This window comes from Podarcis gaigeae, assembly GCF_964106915.1.
Source record: "Podarcis gaigeae genome assembly, chromosome: 3".
Classification (NCBI taxonomy): Eukaryota; Metazoa; Chordata; class Lepidosauria; order Squamata; family Lacertidae; genus Podarcis; species Podarcis gaigeae.
In genome coordinates, this window is record NC_139680.1 from 117844921 (window position 1) to 117857848 (window position 12928).

Below are 12928 nucleotides of genomic sequence, written 5' to 3' on the forward strand. Positions count from 1 at the left end.
CGACTAAAAGACTAAACAACAACAACAACAAATTATACTGTGCACATAACACTGTACAGTTTCACAATCTGAAGGGTCCATGTTCTGGCTTCAGAAAAGTATCAATGCTTCCATGAAAGAGTGCATTAACTGCAGGAAACAGTATGCTGCAATAGGGAGGACGTCAGTCTTAGACACGGACACCCAAATGGAAAAACGGGTTTCAAACCCCTGCTCAGCCACAATATTTTACTGGCTTGCTCTAGATTGCATTCCAGCCCCCAGACAACTTCACACAGCACTTCAAGGAGCTGTAAGACAGCATGAGAGACAATATTTAACCCCGGGGAAGCACAAAGGACAATTCCCAAGGGGAGAAGATGCCACTAAAATGCTATCTCCAATTCCCAACACACAAGGGTAGTTGAGAAGGACACCGTGGCTGATGGCGTCAGAGGCCACCAAAAAGACAAGACGCATTAGCAGGATCATCTTCTTTTCTCAGTAGAGATAGGTATTGGCTTGTATGTGGCTAATTGTATGTATCGTACTTTTCCGTGTATAAGACGGGGGGGGGGGGTTAACTGAAAAATTATGTTTAAAATTGGAGTTCATTTTATATATGGATAGTGCACAGTGGGGATGTGGTTTTGGTTGCTGCCACGATGCGGAGATTGCCAGCATCTATTTGGTGTGCTATTGGTGGCTGCGGCAAGGGCTGGTGTTGACTGGCTGTCGCTGTGGCATTAGGGCAGGTAAATGGTGGCTTGTGCCGACACAGGGACATATTTTAGGTGGCTTCTGTGATGCGTTCAGGTGAGCGATTTCCTACAACCCCCCCCCCCCCAAAAGCTCAACAACTCAGAGCAATCTCCCCCATTTTCTTAATTTTGCATCCCCCAAAATAGGGGGCGTGTTATAGACAGAAAAATACGGTAAGCCACTCTGGGAGCCTTTTCAGCTGAAGAGCGGGGTAGAAATGCTAATAGTAATAATAGTAACAAATTGTCCATAAACGCAAAGTAAGTTTCCATCCTCAAACCATGCATAGAAGTTACCTTTTACTAGGATCCCTGGGGAAGGATAGGCTGCTGCCTGCCACAGGAGAGCCACAGTTGAAACTGAACAGTGTGGCCAAGTCATAGCACCCTCAGAAGGGTAGCAAGCAGCTCATTGCTCAGTGAAAGAAACTGATGTAGTAGGGAATAGGTTATTTAAGGTCCCTGCAGGAACCACTCAGTCACCAACTCTCTGTGAATACAAAGATTTTTTGTTTATTTTTGTTTGACTGATTTACTGTATTTCTATGCCACCCTTCATCTGAAGAAAATGAAGAAGAAGAAGAAGAAGAAGAAGAAGAAGAAGAAGAAAAGAGAAGAGAAAAATACCCCACCTATCTGAATAGGTTGCCCCAGCCACTCTGGGCATTTTCCAACACATTTTAAAACATTTGCAACACATTTTAAAACTTCCCAATACAGGGCTGCCTTCAGGTGTCTTCTAAAAGTTGCATAGTTATTTATCTCCTTGACATCTGGTGGGAGGGCGTTCCACAGGGTGGGTGCCACTACCGAGAAGGCCCTCTGTCTGGTTCCCTGTAACTTCACTTCACACAGTGAGGGAACCAGCAGAAGATCCTTGGAGCTGGACCTCAGTGTCCAGGCTGAATGATGGGAGTGGAGATGCTCCGAATTAGCCACAGGTCTGGGATAACTGTATATGTAACAGAGGCGCGAGGCAAACTTCCCTGGGGAGAGTGTTCCACCAGCGGGGAACCACCACAGAAAAGGCCCATTCTCATGCTCTCGCCCTCTAGACCTTAGGACTGCATTCCAAATGTCCACACCTCTACAGATGTAGAAAGGGAAGAGAGATGCTTGAAACTGCAGATTTGTATTGAAGACCTACTTCCGTTTGTCACATATGCTAGCCTTTGAAAATACAGAATAGAATTTAAGTTCTTTAATCACAGCCCCAGGGATGCGGGTGGCGCTGTGGGTTAAACCACAGAGCCTAGGACTTGCCGATCAGAAGGTCGGCGGTTCAAATCCCCGCGATGGGCTGAGCTCCCGTTGCTCAGTCCCTGCTCCTGCCAACCTAAGCAGTTCGAAAGCATGTCAAAGTGCAAGTAGATAAATAGGTACCGCGCTGGCGGGAAGGTAAACGGAGTTTCCGTGCGCTGCTCTGGTTTGCCAGAAGCGGCTTAGTCATGCTGGCCACATGACCCGGAAGCTGTACACCGGCTCCCTCGGCCAATAAAGCGAGATGAGTGCCACAACCCCAGAGTCGGCCATGACTGGACCTAATGGTCAGGGGTCCCTTTACCTTTAGCTTTTAATCACAGCCCCACTGTCTTACCTATAGGGACACAGGAATCTGTGTTATACCAAGTCAGACTAGCAGTACCCCCTAGTTCAGTGGTGTACACTGAATCATTGAACACTGAGCCATTTGACAGTGGCTCTCCAGGGTTTCAGACAGGGAGTCTTTTACACTCCTAGCTGGTGATGCTGCAAAGGAGATGATCTACAACTGAGCTATAGGCCTTGCCCAATAAAAGCAGGTATTAAAAACCTGGGTTTGTTGTTAGCCTCCTGCAGCATTAATGCTTGTATGTATACCAAATGTTTGTATTCCAAAACATGCACTAAAGGCAAAAACCATTAAAGATTGCCAAACGTTATGCCTGAAGGGTAGGTAAGAATTTACATTTCAGCCTGAAGTGGTGGTAAAGCTTCTGACAGCTAATTTTAAAATCTGCTCAACCTCAGCAGGCTTAGAAATTATTAGCAGACTTTGAAATGTTGAAACCGTACATGCGCACATAGCAGAGAAGAAGTCCCCTTGAATTCAGCGGGACTTTCACCAAGTAAACATGCTTAGGGCGTCACTGGGACAAGGTACATTTAGCTACCTATCAGCACAAACGTAGTCAATGTTCTTCATTTGTGTGGAAACTAGCTGCAGACCTTGCACAACTCGCAGGTGAGTTGAGCTTGTTTTTGTTTTGACGAAGTCAAGCCAGCTCAGCCAATGGGAAACTTCTGATACCATAGCCTGGGAAACCGCAGAGGAGGAGGAACCGACCGCAAAGAGGAAATATCACTTTCAAAGCGGGAAAAAGAGAAATGAGCCTGGAAATGAGCTGCCTAAATAGCTAGAGCTGGTTGATCCACAGTACCAGGCTCAGTTAATATAAGGATCTTTTATTATTATTCATTAGCAGCTCTGCATACCAAAGGAGTGACTCAGGTCTGTGAAGTGGCAGCACTTTCTATTCACAGCAGCAGACATCAGGTCCATACTGATAACCGCAAGTGAACAGAGTTTCTTCATCCCTGGGGTACGGGAGAAGCGGAGACTCTCGAGGGAGAATTTGAATAAAAAGAAGGAAGCAAACCTAGTAATCGCTGTGGACAAGGCATATTATAATGTTATCTGTGGCACAGCTATTTTGTTATTGATAACCTCAGAAAAGCTTTTAGTATGGTTTGTTAAGCCGTATCAGAAATTCATCCCTCAATTGCAGTACATGAAACACTGTCCTTTAAAAAATGTAAACACAACCTTTGGGAAATTGGAGATAACAGATGTTTTTAAGATATTCTCCCTCTTTGGCGTACATAACCGTTTTATTCATGGATAAACATTTTCCACAGGTTTCTGAAAGGCTGGTCTTGCTGCCACTGTTAATAAACTATAGAAGCTATAGGACTGCACCTTCGTCCCCAGTACAGGACCAGATTTTCAGCAATAAGGGAATTTACACCAGTGTTGCTGCATAGGCTTCCTTGCTCAGCAATGAAGCAGCACACTTTGATAAATCAGAGTTTCTCAACTTAATCTGCCTCACAGGGAAGTTGTGAGAAAAATAAAGTAATACTCTGCAAACAATCTTGACACAGAGTGCAGGAAAGATTTCAAAATTATTAATCTCTGCTCCATAGACCCCAGGATGTTTTGATATAGTGTCCAGAAGCAGAAGAGGCTAGGGCCAGGTCTTCTGTATCTTTAATTGGCCCACAGAAGAGGGAATTCCGGAAGGTGCAGTTTTCCTAACCCTTCCAAAATTCCCTCTTCTAAATGCCATCTTCCTCTAATCCCAGATACTATTTGAAGAACCGATCAGCTGCTGTATTTTATTCGAGGGCCTTCCCAAGCCTTGACAGCCAGGCATTGAAGAACGCCTTCACATCAAGTTATTTTGTTCCATAATCTGGAATAAATTCTCAGAGCAACACACAAGCATCATTCTCTGAATACAGATCTTCTCCATTTTCTTGTGGTCAGGTTCATGAATATGCAATCTGCTGAATACGTCTCTTTTATGTCTTCTTTGCAATCAAGGGATTGCCAGTTGAGTAAACGTGTCCACCCCTCAAGTGATGCTGTTCCCCAGCAACCTGACTTTTATTGCCAGGAGGGACCCTTCTGGTGAGATACTTCGGCTTACAAGCCCATCTGAATCCTTGTGGGGTGGGGATCCAGCTTTGCACAATAAAGCTTCAGGCCCATGCACACCGCAGTGTGAGAGGAATGTTAAGCAGCTTTTGAAGAACTCCAGGGATTGGAGGTGTGGGGGCTTTCAGGTGAAAGTGCTGGCTAATGAATATTGTGCGTGGTACTTAGGAGGTGATAAGACAGTGTTGGGTTTTGAGGACTCCCAGGAGCTGTGTTTCTCTGACAGTTGGCCAGGCCATCTGAAATGCATACATATTGGATACCATTCATCTACCAAAGATTATTTGCACGCTTTTGACGTATTGCTTCTTTTCCAGAAGCCACATGAAGAATTTCCACCTAAGTATCAGTTGCATTATCCCTGCATCATTTTACCTGAAGTACAAACACACAAAAAAAACTAACACATCCCTGTTTCTGGTTGCTGTTGCTATAAATTTCAGTGAAGAATACATCGTAGGGTACAGGCACATTGCACGAGAGAACAGTTCTTTTTTTCCCTTTTTCTTTTTAGAAAAGAGGGGGAGGGAACACTTCTATAAACTTCTATCATGCCATCTCATACTCGCCTTTCCTGGGGGGACGCAGGTAGCACTGTGGTCTAAACCACCAAACCGCTTGGGCTTGCCAATTATAAAGTCAGCAGTTCGAATCTGCGCAATGGGGTGAGCTCCCATTGCTCTGTGCCAGCTCCTGCCAACCTAGCAGTTCGAAACCATACCAGTGCACGTAAATAAATAGGTACCGCTGCGGCGTGAAAGCAAACGGTGTTTCTGTGCGCTCTGACACTTATCATGGTGTTCCATGCTCCAGAGGCGCTTTAGTCATGCTGGCCACATGACCCAGAAAGCTGTCTGCAGACAAACGCCAGCTCCTTCAGTCTGAAAGCAGATATGAACGCTGCACGCTATAGCCAAATTCAACTGGACTTAACTGTCCAGGGGTCCTGTACTTTTATCTCACCTTTGCTCACCTTTTCTCTAAACTAAAAAGTCCCACACGCTGCAACCTTTCCGCATAGCAGAGTCGCTCCATCCACTTGATCATTTGGGTGGTCCTTTTCTGAATCTTTTTCAACTATACAGTATTTTGAGGTGAGGTGACCAGAACTGTACTTCTTGTTGTTTAGTCGTTTAGTCGTGTCCGACTCTTCGTGACCCCCTGGACCAGAGCACGCCAGGCACTCCTGTCTTCCACTGCCTCCCACAGTTTGGTCAAACTCATGCTGGTAGCCTCGAGAACATTATCCAACCATCTCGTCCTCTGTCATCCCCTTCTCCTTGTGTCCTCCATCTTTCCCAACATCAGGGTCTTTTCCAGAAAGTCTTCTCTTCTCACGAGGTGGCCAAAGTATTGGAGCCTCAGCTTCAGGATCTGTCCTTCCAGTGAGCACTCAGGGCTGATTTCCTTCAGAATGGATAGGTTTGATGTTCTTGCAGTCCATGGGGCTCTCAAGAGTCTCCTCCAGCACCATAATTCAAAAGCATCAATTATTTGGCGATCAGCCTTCTTTATGGTCTAGCTCTCACTTCCATACATCACTACTGGGAAAACCATAGCTTTAACTATATGGGCCTTTGTCAGCAAGGTGATGCCTCTGCTTTTTAAGATAATATGCCAAATGCAGTTGCACCATCAATTTCTATAGCAGCATTATGATAGCATTTTATTTTCAATTCCTACCATGGAATTTGCCTTTCTCCCAACCACCGCACACTGAGGTTAACACCTTCATCTACTATGATCCCAGGGTCATGCTCCTAGTCTCTGGTTCAGTCCCCATGAGTATGCACAGTAAGCCTGCAACTTATAAAGGTGGCTATGTTCAGCGGCTTGCTCCTAAAGCCAAAATCATGTATAGTCAAAACCCTCTGGGTTCAGTGGCGGGTGGGCTTGCCAATGTTATTTTCCCCAGAACCCTGCCCCTTAAAAAAAATAAAACTATTTTTTGCCCTGTGCGTAAATCTGAATGCGCACATATTAACTGTGTGTAAATGGTGGGCTTACTCTATGTCAAATTTCACCCTGGCATGTATCACTTCACACTTATTTACAAAGGACTGCATATGCCATTTTACCACCCATTCACTGACCCCTATCAACTTAACACCCCTCTGCAAACTTGGGCCACCCCTCCACTGCCTTCCCAACTCCAAGAGAACATTTCATGCAATGTGTCTTTTTAGGTACTTTTCATTAGAGCACGTCTTCTTTTTGCAAATAAAGGGGGAGGAAAGCAGGTATTTTATTGTAATGACATGTTTATTTTATGTATAGTGGCATTATGGTAACATACTGTTTTTAGATGTTTCTATTTTAGCTGTAAGCCACTTTGAGTTCAGGGGAAAAGGCAAGGTATGTACGTATGTATAAATATTTTTCTCCAACCATTAGTTGCAACCCTTAACTTTCCAAAGCCAGAGGTGTGCAAGGAAGTATAACTGAAAAAACCGCCTTATGCACGCTGTGAGTGAGATGGAATGCCCTTTATTGGAGCAAAGCCTGGGGATAGCTCAGTCACTAGAGCACGAGACTCTCAGTCTCAAAGTCGTGGGTTCGAGCCCCACGTGGGGAAAACAGATCCCTGCATTGCAAGCGGGTTGGACTAGATGACCCCCGTGGTCCCTTCCAACTCTACGTTAAAAATCATTGCTCCAGTTGCAAAACAGCCGCCTCTGCTGCTCCTTAGAAAAAGACAGCCTAATGCAACCTATGCACCGCCTAAGATTGCAGAGACCCACGCGGAGCATGCGCACTGGGGCTTGGCTTTTCCCTCGGAGAGAGGCGGGCCAAGAGGCGCGCATGCTCCCTCCGAACACCACCGCGAGGTCGCCGACCCACCTCCTCAGCGCGCAGGCGCCGAGCGCGGCTTGGGAGAGCTCGCGCATGCGCCACAGTCTCGAGAATAACGTCTCCCTCACGAGCTGCGCTCGCTCTCACCAGCGACTCGAGACGCATGCGCGGCCTTCTCCTTCGCTCTGACTCGAGGCGCCCGGCTCCCCTCAGGAGGCCGCTTTTTAAGTCTTATCTCTTTCTCACTCTCCCCGCTCACTTACCCAGGAGGCGCACAAGGCTCCGGCTCCGGCCGGGCAGGACCTCTCGTTCCCCGGCTGCCTTGAGGGCAGAAGAGGCGGCTTCTCCCATGGCTGCGAAAGCGATGAAGAGTCTGCGGAGGCCGACGGAACTCATCGCCCCTCCCCCCACCCCATAAACTGGGGCAAAAGGGACGGGGAGGCGGTAGCCGTCAGGTGGCGCGCGCATGCGCCGGGACGGAACCCAAGTCGCGAGGCTCGAGGGGGGGTGGGAGGGCACGTGGTCAACGGCTGGGCGCGAGTGATGGGGAGTCACGTGCCTCCGGAGAGGAAAGCTGCAGTTGCGCATGCGCGGGCGGGAACGTTATTCAACTTACCTTGCATAATATTGGGGTTTGTTTTTTTTAACGCCTATGGGGGGGTGTGGAGGGCAGGCAATGGATCAAATTACGTTGCAAACTTCCCGCGGTGGTCGGTACAGAAATGCAGTCCATGATCATAAAATTAATTATCAATAATAATGCTTCTTGTTTAATGTTATTTGATATTAATTTGTTATGTCTGCTGCATCAGAGGCTAAGCCCCGAATTAATGGATTCAAGTTGCAAGGAGGGAGATTCCGACCAAACCTTGCCCAAGCAAGTGTGATGGCATGGGCGTAGCCAGGGGCAGAACAGAGTTATCTGTGACACAGTTGGTTAGTTAAGTATTTTTATTTATTTACCTGATTTGGCAGGCAGCTCCCCACTACACCCAGGCTGCGCACCTGGTCCTTCAGGGGCACAGTTACCCCATTCAGGACCAGGGAATCCTCCACACCTGCCCGCCCCCTGTCCCCCAAGAACAGGACTTCTGTCTTGTCAGGATTCAACCTCAATCTGTTAGCCGCCATCCAACCTCCAACCGCCTCCAGGCACTCACATAGGAAGCAGCAAAACGCAAAACCGTCACAGCTTATGTTGCGTTCAGGATGCAAACGGGGCTCTGGAACGGATCCCGTTCGCATCCCAAGGTACCACTGTATGAGGTTGCGGCACTTGTCTCGCTTTCAGGCTGAGGGAACCAGCGTTAGTCCACAGACGTCTTTCTGGGTCACGTGTCCAGCAGGACTAAACCTGCTTCTGGTGCAACCGAACACTGTGATGGAAGCCAGAATGCACAGAAACACCATTTACCTTCCCGCCGCAACGGTACCTATTTATCTAATTGCACTGGCATGCTTTCGAACTATTAGGTTGGCAGGAGCTGGGACAGAGCAACAGGAGCTTACCCCATTGCGCAGATTCGAACTGCGACCTTTTTATCAGCAAGCCCAAAGGCTCTGTGGTTTAGACCACAGCACCACCCACGTAGTAGATGATGCGCTAAATGGGTGCCTGGCTCTTGGGAATGGACTGTCTGAGAACATCTGCATCAGGGGTCGACTTTTTCCCCAAAGAAGGTTTCGTACCTCAGTGACATGAGAGGACAAATGCAAAGGGCACAGCTCACCTTGGCATGGCAATGAAATGATGGGAAGTGCTGTGCTATTTCTGCTTGTTGTGCAGCTGATTTTTAAAAAGGCAATGACAATCTCTCAGGAAAGATATCAGGAAGAATTTTCTGATGGTAAAAGCTCTTCAACAGTGGGATGAACTCCCATTAGAGGAGGTGGACTCCTGTTCCGTGGAGGTTTTCAAGTAGAGGTTGGATGGCCATTGTCATGTATCATCTCGTTGAGGTTCCTGAATTGCAAGGGGTTGGACTAGATGACCATGGGTTCCTTCCAGCTCTACAGTTCTATTATTCTATTTACTTACAGCATTTATATCCTACCCTTTTTGGCCTAAGCACCTTTCAAGTCAGCTTACAGAAAACTTGTCCATAGAGGGCTGACAACAACAATAATAAAAATACATGTCACATGAGGAAAAAAGGAAGGGAAGGGAGGAGGAAGGGAAACTACATAAGGCACACAGGTTCCTGAAGTTATAGGCAGTCTCAGTGATGGTTCTGGCTGTCTTGCCCTTGAAAAATAAGCCCCTGTCCTCTTGACTGCCTCCACCCCACAGATCCAGAAGCAGAACTGGGGGAAGCATCTTGGCCAGGAAATTAGGGCACCTCTTGCCACGTAGTTCTGTAACACAGCGAGAATGGACTTTGCAAAGTTCAGTGGTTGTATTATTGCTTTTGAGGTACTTTCAGGTTTTATACGTCAAATCCTCTGCCTCTGTTTTGGAAAGTTTCGGCTTCCGAACGCCGAAAACCCAGAAGTAAATGCTCCAGTTTTTGAACATTTTTTGGAAGCCGAACGTCTGACGTGGCTCTGCGTGAGTGCAGGAAGCTCATGCAACCCTCAGAAGCCGCGCCTTGGTTGTCGAACATTTTGGAAGCCAGACGGGCTTCTGGAACAGATTATGTTCGGCAACCGAGGTTTGACTGTACATACTTAGACTGTTGTGCCCCAGTGAACAACGTGGCTGCCAAATCCTGCACCAGCTGAAGTTCCTAAAGCGTCTTGGGGGGGGGGCAGCACCATGAATAATGCATTGCAGTGCTCTATAACATAAGTTACCAGAGCAGTTAAGCTGTCCCTATCCAGATAGGGGCACAGCTAAGCCATCAGCAGAAGCTGATGGAAGGCACTCTGCACCACTGACGCCCTGAGCAGGACTGACGCCCTGAGCAGGACTGGAGAATCTGCCCCCTCAAATAGTTGCTGACTCCCAGCTCCCATCACCCCTAACTGGGCCATGCTGGCTGGGGCTGAGGCTTATTTATTGATGCTTATTAATGTGATAAAATGTAAACCACTGTGTGTCGGTCTTCACTAGAAGAGTGGTACATAAGCACCCTAAACAAACCTTGGGGATCTCCTCTTAACTACAATAACATCTGGTTTTATTTATTAATACAGTGGTACCTCACAAGACGAATGCCTCGCAAGACGAAAAACGTGCAAGACGAAAGGGTTTTTCGTTTTTTGAGTTGCTTCGTAAGACGAGTTTCCCTATGGGCTTGCTTCGCAAGACGAAAACGTCTTACGAGTTTGCTTCCTTTTTCTTAAAGCCGTTAATTCCCAGGGAATCCTCGCTCCGCAAGACGAAAGAAACAACTCGCGGAATGAATTAATTTCGTCTTGCGAGGCACCACTGTAAATAAAGGACCTTAAAGACACAACAAAGTCTTCTGGTACCTTAAAGCATGGGTAGGCAAACTTAAGGCCCGGGGGCTGGATCCAGCCCAATCACCTTCTAAATCTGGCCCATGGATAATCCGGGAATCAGTGTGTTTTTACATGAGTAGAATGTGTCCTTTTATTTAAAATGCATCTCTGGGTTATTTCTGGGGCCTGCCTGGTGTTTTTACATGAGTAGAATGTGTCCTTTTATTTAAAATGCACCTCTGGGTTATTTGTGGGAACTGCCTGGTGTTTTCACATGAGTAGAATGTGTCCTTTTATTTAAAATGCATCTCTGGGTTATTTCTGGGGCCTGCCTGGTGTTTTTACATGAGTAGAATGTGTCCTTTTATCTAAAATGCATCTCTGGGTTATTTCTGGGGCCTGCCTGGTGTTTTTACATGAGTAGAATGTGTCCTTTTATTTAAAATGCACCTCTGGGTTATTTGTGGGGACTGCCTGGTGTTTTCACATGAGTAGAATGTGTCCTTTTATCTAAAATGCATCTCTGGGTTATTTCTGGGGCCTGCCTGGTGTTTTCACATGAGTAGAATGTGTCCTTTTATTTAAAATGCATCTCTGGGTTATTTGTGGGACATAGGAATTTGTTCATATATACCTCCTCCTTTTTTCAAAATCTAGTCTGGCCCACCACATGGTCTGAGGGACAGTGGACCGGCCCATGGCTGAAAAAGGTTGCTGACCCCTGCCTTAAAGACTAACATTTATTATGACATAAGCTATTATGGAGCAGGGCCCACTTCATCGGATGCAGCTCCGTTACATTTTCAGCGTCTTAAAATTATAAGTTGAAGGTTTCCGTTCAGTTTATTTATATGCCTAAAGCGGATTGTGATAAACATGTAGCTTGCCATCAAAATACAGAACATTTGGGGAAGCATGATTTGTTACGAAACATAAATAAACTCAAAAGGAAATAAAATCAGCAGCTTAATAAACCTAGGGTAACACTTAGGCACCGTACAATTAGGTGGGGCTGTCTGACATCTGTTCACAAAATGCTGCTGCTGCAACCACCCGTGAGGGAGCAGGCACTGCATGTCACGTAAAACGCGGACTGGGCCTCCAGCTTTTTGCAAATGCCTACGTCTTAATCTTTTCCGCAGCACCAGTGTTACATGGGCTGAAGAGGGGCTCTGTGAGAGTTAGCTGCAGGTGTGCATTTGTTTCACACGGTATGGATTTCTTAATGCGGCCTAAGATGCTCACAGGCAGATTATAAAGAAATGCGCAGGCATAACGACATGCATCATGTAGGTTGTTAGTTTGCGTAACACCGTATTTTAAGAGTTATTCTGAACGTTACCAAATAGACCATCGGTGGGGGGGGGGGTCCTTCTCCTTCGTCAGGAATTTTTGGTTTTTGCAACAGATTCCCTCAAGCCACCTGGTGGATTTCCGGTGTAACTACAGCATCAGGGAGCTATGCCGGCAGCTGAACGCTCCTAGTGACTTGTTAATGCCAGTGTTGGTCCCAAAGGTTGAGAACAACAGGGCACATTCCAAGAAAAGAATAAAAATGCCAGAGGGCAGAACTAGCTCCATCCAGGAGGAATCATCCACTGGCTAATGCCCTGAACCACATGGTACCTGGGCGAGCCCCACAGGTGCACATGATTCCATGGCAGATGGTGACACAGAGTCCAGCAGTCCAACAAGTCCAAAGTCCGGTCAGGCCAGGTTCCTGCCTCTGCAGCCGATCTGGGGTCAGGACACCTAAAGGTCAGTCCCACACAAGAACAGTCCCAAAGAGCATCTCATGGTATATCCCACAGAGGACCTTACGGTCTTCAAACAAAAACATCTTGGAGGTCCTGGGCCAGGGCTTTTTCGGCTGTGGCCCCGATCTGGTGGAACTCTCTGTCACAAGAGACTATGGCTGTGGGACTTGACATCTTCCTGCAGGGCCTGCAAGACGGAGCTGTTCCACCAGGCCTTTGGCCAAGGCACAGTCTGAACCTCTCCTTCTCTAATCCTCATAGCACTCTAGCCCAATGGTTGCCATTAATTTGATTTTGAACTGATTTTAGAATGTATTGATTTTAGAATGCTGTATCACTTTACTGTTGTTAGCCGCCCTAAGCCCGGCTTTGGCTGGGGAGGACGGCATATAAATACATTATTATTATTATTATTATTATTATTATTATTATTATTATCCAAGCCATGATCCAACCATTGTGGAGAGTTGAGCAGACACAGCACCTCCGCTCTGCTTCCCTTTTATACCTTGTATCCTGGTTGCAGCATCTGGGCTTGACAAGGCATGTGACCC

The 12928-nt window shown here is 46.8% G+C and overlaps 1 protein-coding gene and 1 long non-coding RNA gene across 4 annotated transcripts in view; both read right to left on the minus strand.

The window, feature by feature from the left end:
• MSRA (methionine sulfoxide reductase A) overlaps nt 1–7797 on the minus strand; it is a 210307-nt gene extending 202510 nt beyond the window's left edge. For 2 of the 3 annotated variants that reach the window (XM_083733807.1, XM_083733805.1), the window contains exon 1: nt 7497–7721. In XM_083733807.1, the coding sequence (XP_083589933.1) occupies nt 7497–7701 (205 nt within the window). In that variant the 5' untranslated portion in view covers nt 7702–7721. Of the gene's footprint in view, nt 1–7496 lie in introns of all 3 variants that reach the window. The other variant, XM_083733806.1, reaches the window with a different exon arrangement.
• A 647-nt stretch (nt 7798–8444) lies between these two features.
• LOC310842216 overlaps nt 8445–12928 on the minus strand; it is a 554664-nt gene continuing 550180 nt past the window's right edge. Inside the window, exon 3 of the long non-coding RNA XR_014563007.1 lies at nt 8445–8490. This is a non-coding gene — a long non-coding RNA (uncharacterized lncRNA). The remainder of the gene's footprint in view (nt 8491–12928) is intronic.